A 13,806-nucleotide genomic window follows, 5' to 3' on the forward strand; every position below is an offset into this window, starting at 1 on the left:
ATATTAGGCAGGAAAGCCATTTACCTTGTGTAGGTGACACAGTTGTTGTGGTGGAAGTAGTTGTTGTGGGTGAAGTTGAGTTTGTTTCTACTTCTAGTAAGTAAACATAATAGGTAGACTATAATGTAAAATATAGTAAATTTAATATAATACAATAAAAGGAAGACTTTTTTAACTTACCACAGTTAGTATCTTTTTTCCAGTCACCAAGAGATACTCCTATTGCTTCACATGCTGCAGCATAAACCTCTAGTGAACTGCAGAAATAATCATCATTCCCTTCTGTTGCACATTGGTCATACACACAACTCTCAAAGTAGTGATATGGAGGTATGAGAGCATGACACTGTGCAAAGGGGCCATTGAGAAGCTTAATTATTTCACATTTAGCCTCAGCCTCTTGTTGTATGTCAGGAAGGCATGTTGATGGAGGAGGAGGAGTTGAGTCACACCTACAAACATTAAAAGCTTAAAGTTAGATCTCAAATTGTAAAACAGTTGGTGAAAGATGAATGGGACAACAGATCTGATGAATAAATAGAACAAGACAATACTCACGGCCAACCATCATCTGGTACTCGCCAGCTATTTCCAAAGTCATTGACATCAGTTGCAATGCTGCCATCAGGTGTTGTGAAGTCATCAAGGCGGTTGTCATTGTAGGTGCCACATAAACCACATAATAAATCTTTGTATCTTTCATCCACTATAACAAATAACTCATGATCTCCATTAAATTTAATTTGGAGTCCAAAGTTGGTATTCACTACTACATACTGCCCACTTTTTATGATACTTATGCCAGACACATTCGTAGGAAGAGTAACTAAAGCATTGTTAACCTGTAAAGGAACAGAAGAGAGTAACCTCAATAAGCATAAAAATATCTCTTCGATTAAATCTAAGACCATTGTTTCCTTTATTTTAAAGGGAATATCTCATCTATATTGTTATACTATTTAAAACCAGATAGTGAAACATATTCCAATTTTGCAGTGTGCAATTTATTTTCTATCTATATATGTTATTCTAGTTTCTGTACAAGATTAAGGGGTCAGCAATCTTTTCTGAGCTGTTAGCATTTTGAGATATGTTTTACAGCAGGGGTAGGCAACCTCTGGCACTCCAGCTATTGTGCAACTACAACTTCCAGCATGCATACTGCCTCTGCTCTTCTCAGAACTCTCACAGAAATGAATGGAGCAGGCTGGGAACTGTAGTTTCACAATAGCTGGAGTGCTGAAGGTTGCTTGCCCCTGTTTTACAGCATATCTTGGGGTAATATATTTTTGATCTTACAAAGCAGACTGCAAAATGTAAACTATTGTTGTCCAATACAGAACTAGAACACTAAGACCTTAAAGAAGACAGTTTCTTCTTGGCATCTTAAAGTATGTGTATTGCAGCACTTCTTTTTCTCAGATTATGTAATCTGTCTCTTATCTTATAACTCCTGAGGTTATGAGCAAAATATGGGTAAAATAAAATAGATTAGCAATAGACTTACATGCACAACATTGTTCTTCTGTATCAGAATGTGTACATCATCGACAGTCAGGGCAACAGAACTAATGGCCGTCCAGCTTGGGTTACCTCTGTGTTCGTTGCGTGTAGTGACACTAAAGCTGTGCGATGTATTGGCACAAGTCTCCGACACAGTGTAGTTACACGATCCTTGGAAGTGGTGAAGTGTGCCATCAAATGTAGAGTAATGGGGGTCTCCATAAATATGGCAAATTGCTGTGCTTGGTTGGTAGCAGCCCAGTAAACCATCTTGTACCTTGCAGATTTCATCTTTTGGACAAGACATTGGTAGACAAGACACAATATTGTTTTCTTGACACTGACATCTTCTCTCACAGTTTCCTTCAATGAACTCATCGTCTCTCTATAAAAAAAAAATGGAAAATACAGTATGTGTAACAACAACAGAAAACAAAATGCAAAAGAGCAAAAAACATGCATAAAATAGTTTGTGTTGTTCAACACTTACATTGTAATATTGGCCATTGTACCAACATCCACATTGCGCTTCAGAAATGCAAATTCCTCCACTGAGGATATAACCATTATTACATTCACACCCTTCCACACAAGGAGAGCTGCATTTCTCTGGAGCATGTGGGTCCAAGCAGGTAGCGGGACATGCGGTCATACATTCATTGTGCTGGCTGTTACCTGGACAGTCTTGACCCCCTGTTATTTGTAATACATAAAATTTGCCACAATTAAAAGACATTTCATATTTCAGCTACAGTTTAATGAATTAGTACAATTTATTCTGCCAATACATACCACATGATGTTATGTTTCTCCAGTTTGGAATGGTGACTCCTTGTTTTTGACAGGCATCAGCATATGCTTGTAAGGCACTACACAAAACATCTTTGCCTCCATCTAAAGCACAGAGATCAAACACACAGCTTTCAAAGAAGCTGTCAGGATCGACCACAGAGTGACATATGTTAAACAGGCCATCTTTACTTGTTAGTAAACCACAGAATGTATCACTTTCATACAGGTTTTCTTTCTCTGGAGGACACGTGGTGGGTGGAGGTGGAGTGGGTCCATCTGTACATGATGGATCATATTTGTCATAGACTATCCAACTATTTCCTAATTCATTAGAATTCTGGGCCAACTGTCCATTTGGCATCAGGAAGTCGTCTGGTCTCTTGTTGTTGAAGTTACCGCACATACCGCAAACTTCATTTGAGAATGTGTTGGGTAATTTCACTTCCACGGTATGATCAGTGTCATAAGAAACTTTAAGTTTGAAATCAGTCTCTAGAACCACATATCTTCCACTTATAGCCACTTTCACTGCACCTCCATTCAAAATGACTGGTAGATTAGTCCAAATATCATTGACCTGCAATGACATTGGTGAATGAGTCACGTATTCAAGACAAACCAGAAATACAGGAAAAGATACATTATATTTACTATGGATGCCTTACCAAAATGCGAGATTTTTCTTTGTTCAGAATCTGTATTCTGTAGCCATAAACTTCAACAAGCACTCTCTGCACATAGGAAACAGATGGATTTCCTCTGTGTACATTCTTTGCTTCCACATTAAAATATGGAAGTGATGAGGAGTTGGTGCATAACTTTGTGAGAGTATATGTGCACAGACCCATGAAGTGGTGGGTCTGTCTATCAAAAGTCTCATAATGAGGGTCATTGTGTACTCTGCAGACACCATACGTGTAATACACACATTCAGGATTGCCGTTAGTCACTGAACAGTACTGGCTACTTGGACAACCGTCACTGTTACAGATTAAACTGCTTCCAGGTGAAGGGCATCTGCATTTTGTGGAGCAGGTGTCATCTTTCCAAAATTCAGATCCTACAGGATAATGCTTATCATTTTCCCAACATCCGCAGTGGAGACTGGGCACACATTTCTTGTTGTACAAAACATACCCGGGGTCACATATACATGATTCTGTGCAAGGCAGATTACAGTTAGATGGAGATCCTGGACTCCTGCAGGTAGCTGGACAAGCTGTCCCACACTGTTCAAAATGGCTGTTTGGTGGACATTTGATAGCTGTGAAATAGGGTTAGAAACTTTAGTACATAAATAGGGGTCATACGCAATAAGGTTAATTACTTTTCATTACATGTATATTTACATTGTCTTTTAGTTTTTTTTTAACTTTAGTAGTTATAAAGCCTTTTAAAGAGTGGGTACTCATTGATTGAGGATTGGTTCAAGCAAGTAAAACAATCAAAACGTTATTGATGTTCTGCTTACGGCAAAAAGTGTCATTTCTCCATGGATGGATTACAGCTCCATTAGACTGACAGGACTGTACATAGGACTGCAGATTGTCACACAGGGCTCCAGGATCCAGATTTAATTCACACAGGTCATACAAACAGTTATTAAAGTAGACCAGAGGATCTACAACATCATGACAGTCTTTAAATGGACCATTTTTGTCAGTGATGATTCCACAGAAGCTGTTGCTGGTAATAGTAACTTTTTCATCATCAGTGCAGTCAGGCTGAACAGGTGGCCCAGGAGTACACCTTAAAGGAGAAATGTTAAATACATAAGGGGCTCAATTTCAAATGATAAGAAAGTGAGAAATCTATACACTAAATATAATTTTATTAAAATATAGAACATTTATTTGTGGAAATATCATATTGAGAAAAGATGTACCTATGTTGCAATAAAATAAGTTTATAAAAGAACAGATTTTTCCAATAGATTAGAAGCCAGAAGTAAATATATTATTCATAAAAAAAAAAATAACAGACTGAATGTACATAAAAAGAACTGACTTACATGGTGTCATTCTCCACTTGCCAACTGTTACCAAGGCTGTTGGAGTCGAGCTCTAGTTCTCCATCTGGGTTTAGGAAGTCATCAGTCTTATTCCCGTTGAAATTACCACAGAGGCCACACACTTTGTTTGCATATTCATGTGGAATAGTCACTACCACTCTATGGTTGCCATCAAATCTCACAATTAGGCCAAATGCTGTTGTGACCAGAACATCATGTCCACTCAGGAATATATTAATACCTGGTACTAGAGTTTCTGGTAAGGTCACAATGTTTCCATTTACCTGTATGCAGAGAATAACATATAAGAATATCTGAGGTACTTTATTCTAAACTCATAATTTCATAAATAATAACTTAATTTCAGGCACTTCATCAGGATTATACGTTCTTATGCAATTCTAATTTGAAACACTTAAGGCGAGATTTATCAAACTGGTGTAAAGTGGAACTAGCTTTTGCCCATAGCAACCAATCAGATTCCACCTTTTATTTTCCAAAGCGAGCTGTGATAAACAAAAGGTGGAATCCGATTGGTTGCTATAGGCCACTAAACCAGTTCTACTTTACACCAGTTTGATAAATCTCCCCCTTAGAATCTAGAATCTTACCTTGACTACCCTGTCCTTCTCCAGTGTGATCCTGTATCCATGCACATCCACATTCACATACTTAACATAGGACACTCTACTGTTTCCTCCTCTGTGCTCATTAGCTGCTTCCACATTGAAGTCATCTAGATTTCCATTATGTTCGCACAGTTTGGAAAGAGTGTAGGTGCAGGTTCCCATAAAATGGTGAACCTGGTTATCAAAGGTGTAATAATGAGGATCTCCATTAACCTCACATGAACCTGTGAATACAATTATAGATGACATCAATTCTCTTGTTTAATTACGTTATTGCAAATTATTGTTCTATAGTACAAACCGGATTCCAAAAAAGTTGGGACACTATACAAATCGTGAATAAAAACTGAATGCAATCATGTGGAGGTGCCAACTTCTAATATTTTATTCAGAATAGAACATAAATCACGGAACAAAAGTTTAAACTGAGAAAATGTACCATTTTAAGGGAAAAATATGTTGAATCAGAATTTCATGGTGTCAACAAATCCCCAAAAAGTTGGGACAAGCCCATTTTCACCAACGTGTGGCATCTCCCCTTGTTCTTATAACACTCAACAGACGTCTGGGAACCGAGGAGACCAGTTTCTCAAGTTTAGAAATAGGAATGCTCTCCCATTATTGTCTAATACAGGCCTCTAACTGTTCAATCGTCTTGGGCCTTCTTTGTTGCACCTTCCTCTTTATGATGCGCCAAATGTTCTCTATAGGTGAAAGATCTGGACTGCAGACTGGCCATTTCAGTACCCGGATCCTTCTCCTACGCAGCCATGATGTTGTGATTGATGCAGAATGTGGTCTAACATTATCTTGTTGAAAAATGCAGGGTCTTCCCTGAAAAAGATGATGTCTGGATGGGAGCATATGTTGTTCTAGAACCTGAATATATTTTTCTGCATTGATGGTGCCTTTCCGGACATGCAAGCTGCCCATGCCACACGCACTCATGCAACCCCATACCATCAGAGATGCAGGCTTCTGAACTGAGCGTTGATAACAACTTGGGTTGTCCTTGTCCTCTTTGGTCCGGATGACATGGCGTCCCAGATTTCCAAAAAGAACTTCGAATCGTGACTCGTCTGACCACAGAACAGTCTTCCATTTTGCCACACTCCATTTTAAATGATCCCTGGCCCAGTGAAAACGCCTGAGCTTGTGGATCTTGCTTAGAAATGGCTTCTTCTTTGCACTGTAGAGTTTCAGCTGGCAACGGCGGATGGCACGGTGGATTGTGTTCACTGACAATGGTTTCTGGAAGTATTCCTGAGCCCATTTTGTGATTTCCTTTACAGTAGCATTCCTGTTTGTGGTGCAGTGTCGTTTAAGGGCCCGGAGATCACGGGCATCCAGTATGGTTTTACGGCCTTGACCCTTACGCACAGAGATTGTTCCAGATTCTCTGAATCTTCGGATGATGTTATGCACAGTTGATGATGATAGATGCAAAGTCTTTGCAATTTTTCGCTGGGTAACACCTTTCTGATATTGCTCCACTATCTTTCTGCGCAACATTGTGGGCATTGGTGATCCTCTACCCATCTTGGCTTCTGAGAGACACTACCACTCCGAGAAGCTCTTTTTATACCCAATCATGTTGCTAATTGACCTAATTAGTGTTAATTGGTCTTCCAGCTCTTCGTTATGCTCAAATTTACTTTTTCCAGCCTCTTATTGCTACTTGTCCCAACTTTTTGGGGATTTGTTGACACCGTGAAAATTGGAATCAACGTATTTTTCCTTTAAAATGATACATTTACTCGGATTAACCGTTTGATCTGTCATCTACGTTCTATTACAAATAAAATATTGCCATTTGCCATCTCCACATCATTGCATTCAGTTTTTATTCACAATTTGTTTAGTGTCCCAACTTTTTTGGAATCCGGTTTGTATATATAATGGGCTTGTATAGTTCAGTAAAGTTTTTTCTATATACTTCTGAAATTCTTTTCTCTACAAATATATATATATATATATATATATATATATATATATACTGTATATATATATATATATATATACTTATTATTACCAATTGTTTTCGATCGACCAAATGTATTCTGGCATATGGTCAGTCACTTGAGTGCACTTTACTTGCAATACATCCTTTTCTAAAATGCATCTGTTTAAATTTGCATAGCTTTATTGGTCTATACATTTTTTTCACATACAATAGCCCATCTTGATTGACTATCCTGTGCAAAATCCTGTGCGGTGTGATGTATGACATCACCAGCCGATCGACGTGTTGACATCATCACAGGCCCATGAAAGATTTTATGCTGGATCTTCTGTCAAGATGGCGGCAGCCAACTCTTCACGATCAAATAGATGAGGTAAGTATGATATTTTTTATTTTTTTAATTATAGACCTAATATTACTGTCAGATGCCGCGATCAGCAATGAATGTGTCATCTGAGGGGTACAATGATGGGGAGCGACTCAATCACCGTTCCTTGTCACTGCACCCACTACTTACAAAGAAATGCTCTTCGTGATGAAGTAATTCATCACAAAGCAAATTGTTTTGTAAATTTCGGGGAAGCAGCAGAATCGAATTTTACAAAACTTCGCTCATTACTACTCACAATGCCAGCATTTTCATAGCTGGTTATGTAATGCTATTCATCTTGGGATATCTGGAGCTAAAAGGCAAGTTATGGAGGGGCACTTCTATAACAAGATGTGACAATTGTTACCCTGAGAGTTAACTTATTGAATACAAATGTTTTAATGTGTAACGTCTCAAGTTAATAATTCTTATATCTGTACTTCACCATGTGCAGGGGCCAAAATGTAAAATTAAAAGCATATAGTATATATGTATGTATCTGATATATTATTTAGAACAGAGAATTTAATTAGATAGATAAAGTGAAACCTTTGGGGCTTGTCCAACCAATTTGTAAAATATTGTTACTGTACCTGGTGGAGCTATGGGTTGACTGGTAATTCTTGGAGTAGTAGTAGTTGCAGGGGTGGTGGTTGATTGTCCTGAAGAGAATAAGGCAATATACATAATAAAATATTAAAATATATTAAAATATATATATATCTATAAATAAAGGTATATGCATATGTTTAATGACTGTAATCCAATTTATCTGGACAATAAAAAAAATGCTAAGAAAATAATTAGTACAAATTTTCAAGGTTTAAAATCAGCTGCCGTGTTACATTTTATGACTAGTTTTTGAAAAATGTCCTTTGGTTCTTTTCATTGGAAAATTATTATTCTTACTTTAGTTATGTGATACATTTACATATCTATGTTTATTTGCTTTGGACAAACCTAATTTGTTAGAAAATGTGATCACAGGCTATCATACTCCTGGGATATGAAAAACTGGACAGCAAGTTACTATTACACAGTTGCCGTTGAAATGTACGACTGTAAATAGATCAGATGTGCCAGGTCTTCTGAATCAGAAAACCACTTTAGGGCCCCTTTCACACGGGCGAGTATTCCGCACGGATGTGATGCGTGAGGTGAACGCATTGCACCCGCACTGAATCCCGACCCATTCATTTCTATGGGGCTGTTCACATGAGCGGTGATTTTCACGCATCACTTGTGCTTTGCGTAATAATCGCGGCATGCTCTATATTCAGCGTTTTTCACGCAACGCAGGCCCCATAGAAGTGAATTTGGGTTGCGTGAAAATCGCAAGCATCCGCAAGCAAGTGCGGATGCGGTGCGATTTTCACGCACGGTTGCTAGGAGACGATCAGGATGGAGACCCGAACATTATTATTTTCCCTTATAACATGGTTATAAGGGAAAATAATAGCATTCTGAATACAAAATGCATGGTAAAATAGCGCTGGAGGGGTTAAAATAAATAAATAAATTTAACTCACCTTAATCCACTTGATCGCGCAGCCGGCATCTCCTTCTGTCTTCATCTTAGCTGTGTGCAGGAACAGGACCTGTGGTGACGTCACTCCGGTCATCACATGGTCCATCACATGATCCATCACCATCGTAAAAGATCATGTGATGGATCATGTGATGACCGGAGTGACGTCACCACAGGTCCTGTTCCTGCACACAGCTAAGATGAAGACAGAAGGAGATGTCGGGCTGCGCGATCAAGTGGATTAAGGTGAGTTAAATTATTATTATTTTTTTAACCCCTCCAGCGCTATTTTACTATGCATTCTGTCTTCAGAACCATGTTATAAGGGAAAATAATACATTCTACATAACACCGATCCCAAGCCTGAACTTCTGTGAAGAAGTTCGGGTTTGGGTACCAAACATGCGCGATTTTTCTCACACGAGTGCAAAACGCATTACAATGTTTTGCGCAGAAAAATCGTGAATGTTCCCGCAACGTACCCGCACCTTTTCCCGCAACGCCCGTCTGAAAGAGGCCTAACAACTAAGGTCATGATTTATGAATTATTCCCTATGACAGAATATCAGGCCTTTATTAAAAGCATCGCATTTCCTCTCTATGAAGTGAAGTAGGAAGAGGCTAAATGACATAGTCACCTGGTGTTGGTGGGAGTTTGGTTGTGGTTGTTGTGGTCGTAGTAGTTGTGGTGGTGGCCTTGGGAGCACAGGTCTTCACTCCATTCTGGACCTGACAAACCTCATTAGGGGGACATGTCTGATCTACGCAGTTCACAAGATTGTTTCCTTCACATGTGCAGAGACTTACACATTCCCCTTTCCAGAACACTTCATTTTTCTGCAGAATTACAATTTAGAAGAAATCATGAAATACTACAGTCACACAACAAATGGATGTGTTCAAATATGGATGAACTACAGTACATATAAAGATGTATATTATAAATTATATTTGTTATAGTATATTTATGGCTATTTCACGACCTACTTGAAATCCATGAATAGTAATAATACTGACCTGGTAGTACTTGTCATCATAAAAACATCCGCAGTCACTGACAGGAACACAAGTGCTTCCACTCAGTACAAAGCCACTATCACATTCACAACCATCAGTACATGGCTTATTGCAGTTATCTGGTGCATTCTGATCTAAGCAGGTGGCTGGACAAGCACTGCCACATCCATTATAGTGACTGTTTGCAGGACATTTGAGTGCTGAGAAAAAATGGAAGATAAAACTATGTCATTATAAGAGTATTTTATACGTATGCATCTATGTGACTTTCCCTCCATTTATTTATGAACAGTTACTAAGTATGACTTATATAAACAACAAATTTGGGAAGATCTAATAATATCTAAAATGTAGACAGCATAAACTTACTGTATACAGGCTGATCCTTCTGGATGACGAATTTCATAACTGTTTGGGCAGGGCACTTTTGTCTAAATGTATCCAGATTACTGGATAAATAATTTTGGCACAAGTTGTCACTAGAGATGCGCGAATCGACTTCCACGATAAATTCGATTCGCCTCAAAACCGAAGTTCCTCGTGCTTCATGTTAGCAAATCGATTTAACATGAAATAGTGTAAAAAACTAAAAAATTCATACTTACCTCCTCCATTTGCTCATGACGAGCCACTAGCCTGCATCTTGATTGAAGATCTTGACCGAAATCCAGTGAGCAGTGGCGTATGACGTCACCACATCTGCCGGCGTTATGACGTAATCATTCCGCCTCGTGAGATTTCGCGCCAGATCTTCAAGCAAGATGGCAGCAGTCAGCCCGTCACGAGAAAATGGAGGCGGTAAGTTTGATTTACATTTTTTTTAATGTTAATTTTATACTGTTTTTACACTCAGATGCCGCAATCATGTATGAACGTGGCATCTGAGGGGTACAATGACGGGGGCAGCACGATCACAGCTCCCTGTCATTGCACCCGCTACTTGCAAAAAATGCGCTTCGTGACAAAGTGATTCGTCACAAAGCAAATTTTTTTGTAAAATTCGGCAAATCAGCCGAATCGAACTTTTCAAAAATTCGCTCATCTCCAGTTGTTACATTGAAAGCACATGGCCCTTTCTACTAAGGTCTCTTTCACACTTGCGTTCTTTTCTTCCGGCATAGAGTTCCGTCGTCGGGGCTCTATGCCGGAAGAATCCTGATCAGTTTTATCCTAATGCATTCTGAATGGAGAGAAATCTGTTCAGGATGCATCAGGATGTCTTCAGTTCCGGACCGGAACGTTTTTTGGCCAGAGAAAATACTCATGCTGCGCTTTTTGCTCCGGCCAAAAATCCTGAACACTTGCCGCAAGGCCGGATCCGGAATTAATGCCCATTGAAAGGCATTATTCCGGATCCGGCCTTAAGCTAAACGTCGTTTCGCTTTTTCTGAATGGTTACCATGGCTGCCAAGACGCTAAAGTCCTGGCAGCCATGGTAAAGTGTAGTTGGGAGCGGGGGAGCAGTATACTTACCGTCCGTGCGGCTCCCCGGGCGCTCCAGAGTGACGTCAGGGCGCCCCACGCGCATGGATGACGTGATCGCATGGACACGTCATCCATGCGCATGGGGCGCTCTGACGTCATTCTGGAGCGCCCCGGGAGCCGCACGGACGGTAAGTATACTGCTCCCCCGCTCCCCACTACTACTATGGCAACCAGGACTTTAATAGCGTCCTGGGTGCCATAGTAACACTGAACGCATTTTGAAGACGGATCCGTCTTCAAATGCTTTCAGTTCACTTGCGTTTTTCCGGATCCGGAGTGTAATTCCGGCAAATGGAGTACATGCCGGATCCGGACAACGCAAGTGTGAAAGAGCCCTAAGAAGGCACATGCCTTCTATCAGTTATGCTATATACCACACTGACAGAGTGGAGGTGAATTATTCTCTTTGGTGCATTTGCTTCATAAATTGGTTTAAACACTAAACTTTGATGCAGCTAATTCTGCCACATTTTATATCAGATAGCATACAGACCCAAATTAGTATATGAGGGCCAGTGGATTTAAGAATTTTGACATTATGGTCACATTATTGTAAGAATTAGGAATACATACGGCAGAAAGAAGAATTTCGCCAAGCAATGACAACTCCAGCCCTTTGACAGGCATCAGCATAGGCCTCTATTGCTTTACACAAAGTCTCATCTCCGAGTGCACAGAGATCAAACACACAGCTGCCGAAAAAGCGTTCAGGATTGATTACTGAGTGGCAAGCCTTGAATGGTCCATTCTTATTTGTTACCAGGCCACAGAAAGCATCACTTCCATAAAGTTCCTCATTCTCTGGTGGACATGGTGGTGGTGGTGTAGGGGGAACTGGGTTACACAATGGATCATCATCATCTTCCACCTGCCAGCTATTTCCCAACTGATTAGAGTTTTGTGCCAACTGTCCATTGGGCATCAAGAAGTCATCAAGTGGATTATTATTCAAGTTACCACACATTCCACAGGTCAGATTATAATAAGTAGTTGGTACTTTCACATCAAGAGTATGATCAGTGTCATAGGAAACTGTGAGGTGGAAATCAGTCTCCAAAATAATGTATCTACCACTTCTTGTTACCACTAGGGATCCATTCACTAAGCTTATTGGCAAATTTGTCCAGATTCCATTTACCTGAAAAAACATAAACACGTGGTTTTTGCTAGAACAAAACCAATTCATATTAAGGCCTCATGCACACGAACGTTGTTTTATTCCGTGTCCGTTGTTACGTTTTTCGTGATTTTCTGCGGACCCATTGACTTTCAATGGGTCCGTTGAAAACTCGGCTAATGCACCGTTTGTCATCCGCGTCCGTGATCCGTGGTTCCAGTCCGTCAAAAAAATATAACCTGTCCTATTATTTTTGCGGAAAACGGTTCGCGGACCCATTCAAGTCAATGGGACCGCTAAAAAACACGGAGGCACACAAGATTGTCATCCGCGTCCACGTATCCGCGTCCGTTTTTTTCCTATCATTTGCATGGCAAACCTGTCTTAGATTTATTTTTACTTTCCTTTATGTCTGGTGATCCTCCAAAAATAAAGGAAGACACACGGAAACAAAAACGGAAACGGATCACAGAACAACGGAACCCCATTTTGCGGAACGGAACACAACAACGGTCGTGTGCATGAGGCCTAACACTGTCAAGACTGTTCTGATTTGTTCATTTTACTTACCAAAACTCTACTGGGCTCATTTTTCTCCATTGTTATTTTATAGCCATAAACTTCTACCATAACGCTCCGAATCCACGACACAGTTGGATTTCCACGGTGTTCGTTCTTCCCTTCAATATTGAAATACGGAAGAGAAGTAGAGTTGCTGCAAAGCTTTGAGATGGTATAGGTACATATTCCCATGAAGTGGTGAGTTTGCTTATCAAAGGTGTTATAATGAGGATCTCCATAAACGACACAGTTACCAAATGAAAGATCTTGACAGCCAGGTTTTCCATTTTCTATACCACAATATTTTCCATCTGGACATGATGCTGGTTCACAGATTAAACTACCTCCTGCTGAGGGACATCTGCATTTCTTTGAACATGTGTCATCTGTCCAGAAATCTGAGCCTACAGGGTGATGTTTTCCATCTTCCCAGCAACCGCACTGGCTTCTTGGAACACACATTTTGTTATAAAGGACATAGCCTGGATCACAAGCACAACCCTCTGAACACGGAAGAGAACATGTGGATGGAGATGATGGATTGACACAAGTAGCTGGACAGGCAATGTCACAGAGTTCATAGTGGCTGTTTGGTGGACACGTCAGTGCTGCAAAGGAAAAATATAATTAGGGAACGAAAGAGCTAGTAACACTGGGCAAACAGGTGAAAATGTAGATGATGTAGTTGTCTCATCTACAAATAATAGTAGAATCAAAGTATCAATAGCAGAATTAAAGCTAAACCTGATCCATCAAACTGAAGGTTAGTCATGTACTATGTGCTCATCTCACTCTGCAACAAGGTGCTTTTCTCATATTGATACCACCTT

The 13,806-nt window shown here is 39.9% G+C and overlaps 1 protein-coding gene across 1 annotated transcript in view; it reads right to left on the minus strand.

Moving 5' to 3' along the window:
• The window catches only part of LOC120999132 (IgGFc-binding protein-like), a 59,811-nt gene that overhangs the window by 21,337 nt on the left and 24,668 nt on the right, over window positions 1-13,806 (minus strand). Inside the window, exons 24-38 of the mRNA XM_040430006.1 lie at window positions 12,986-13,584; window positions 11,872-12,436; window positions 9,814-10,013; window positions 9,435-9,633; window positions 7,862-7,930; window positions 4,918-5,159; window positions 4,307-4,590; window positions 3,767-4,044; window positions 2,961-3,559; window positions 2,296-2,872; window positions 1,994-2,196; window positions 1,508-1,888; window positions 559-842; window positions 181-452; window positions 25-93 (exon numbers count right to left, since the gene is read on the minus strand). Coding sequence (XP_040285940.1) covers window positions 25-93; window positions 181-452; window positions 559-842; window positions 1,508-1,888; window positions 1,994-2,196; window positions 2,296-2,872; window positions 2,961-3,559; window positions 3,767-4,044; window positions 4,307-4,590; window positions 4,918-5,159; window positions 7,862-7,930; window positions 9,435-9,633; window positions 9,814-10,013; window positions 11,872-12,436; window positions 12,986-13,584 — 4,821 coding nt within the window. The remainder of the gene's footprint in view (window positions 1-24; window positions 94-180; window positions 453-558; window positions 843-1,507; window positions 1,889-1,993; window positions 2,197-2,295; window positions 2,873-2,960; window positions 3,560-3,766; window positions 4,045-4,306; window positions 4,591-4,917; window positions 5,160-7,861; window positions 7,931-9,434; window positions 9,634-9,813; window positions 10,014-11,871; window positions 12,437-12,985; window positions 13,585-13,806) is intronic.

This window comes from Bufo bufo, chromosome 4 (genome assembly GCF_905171765.1).
Source record: "Bufo bufo chromosome 4, aBufBuf1.1, whole genome shotgun sequence".
Classification (NCBI taxonomy): domain Eukaryota; kingdom Metazoa; phylum Chordata; class Amphibia; order Anura; family Bufonidae; genus Bufo; species Bufo bufo.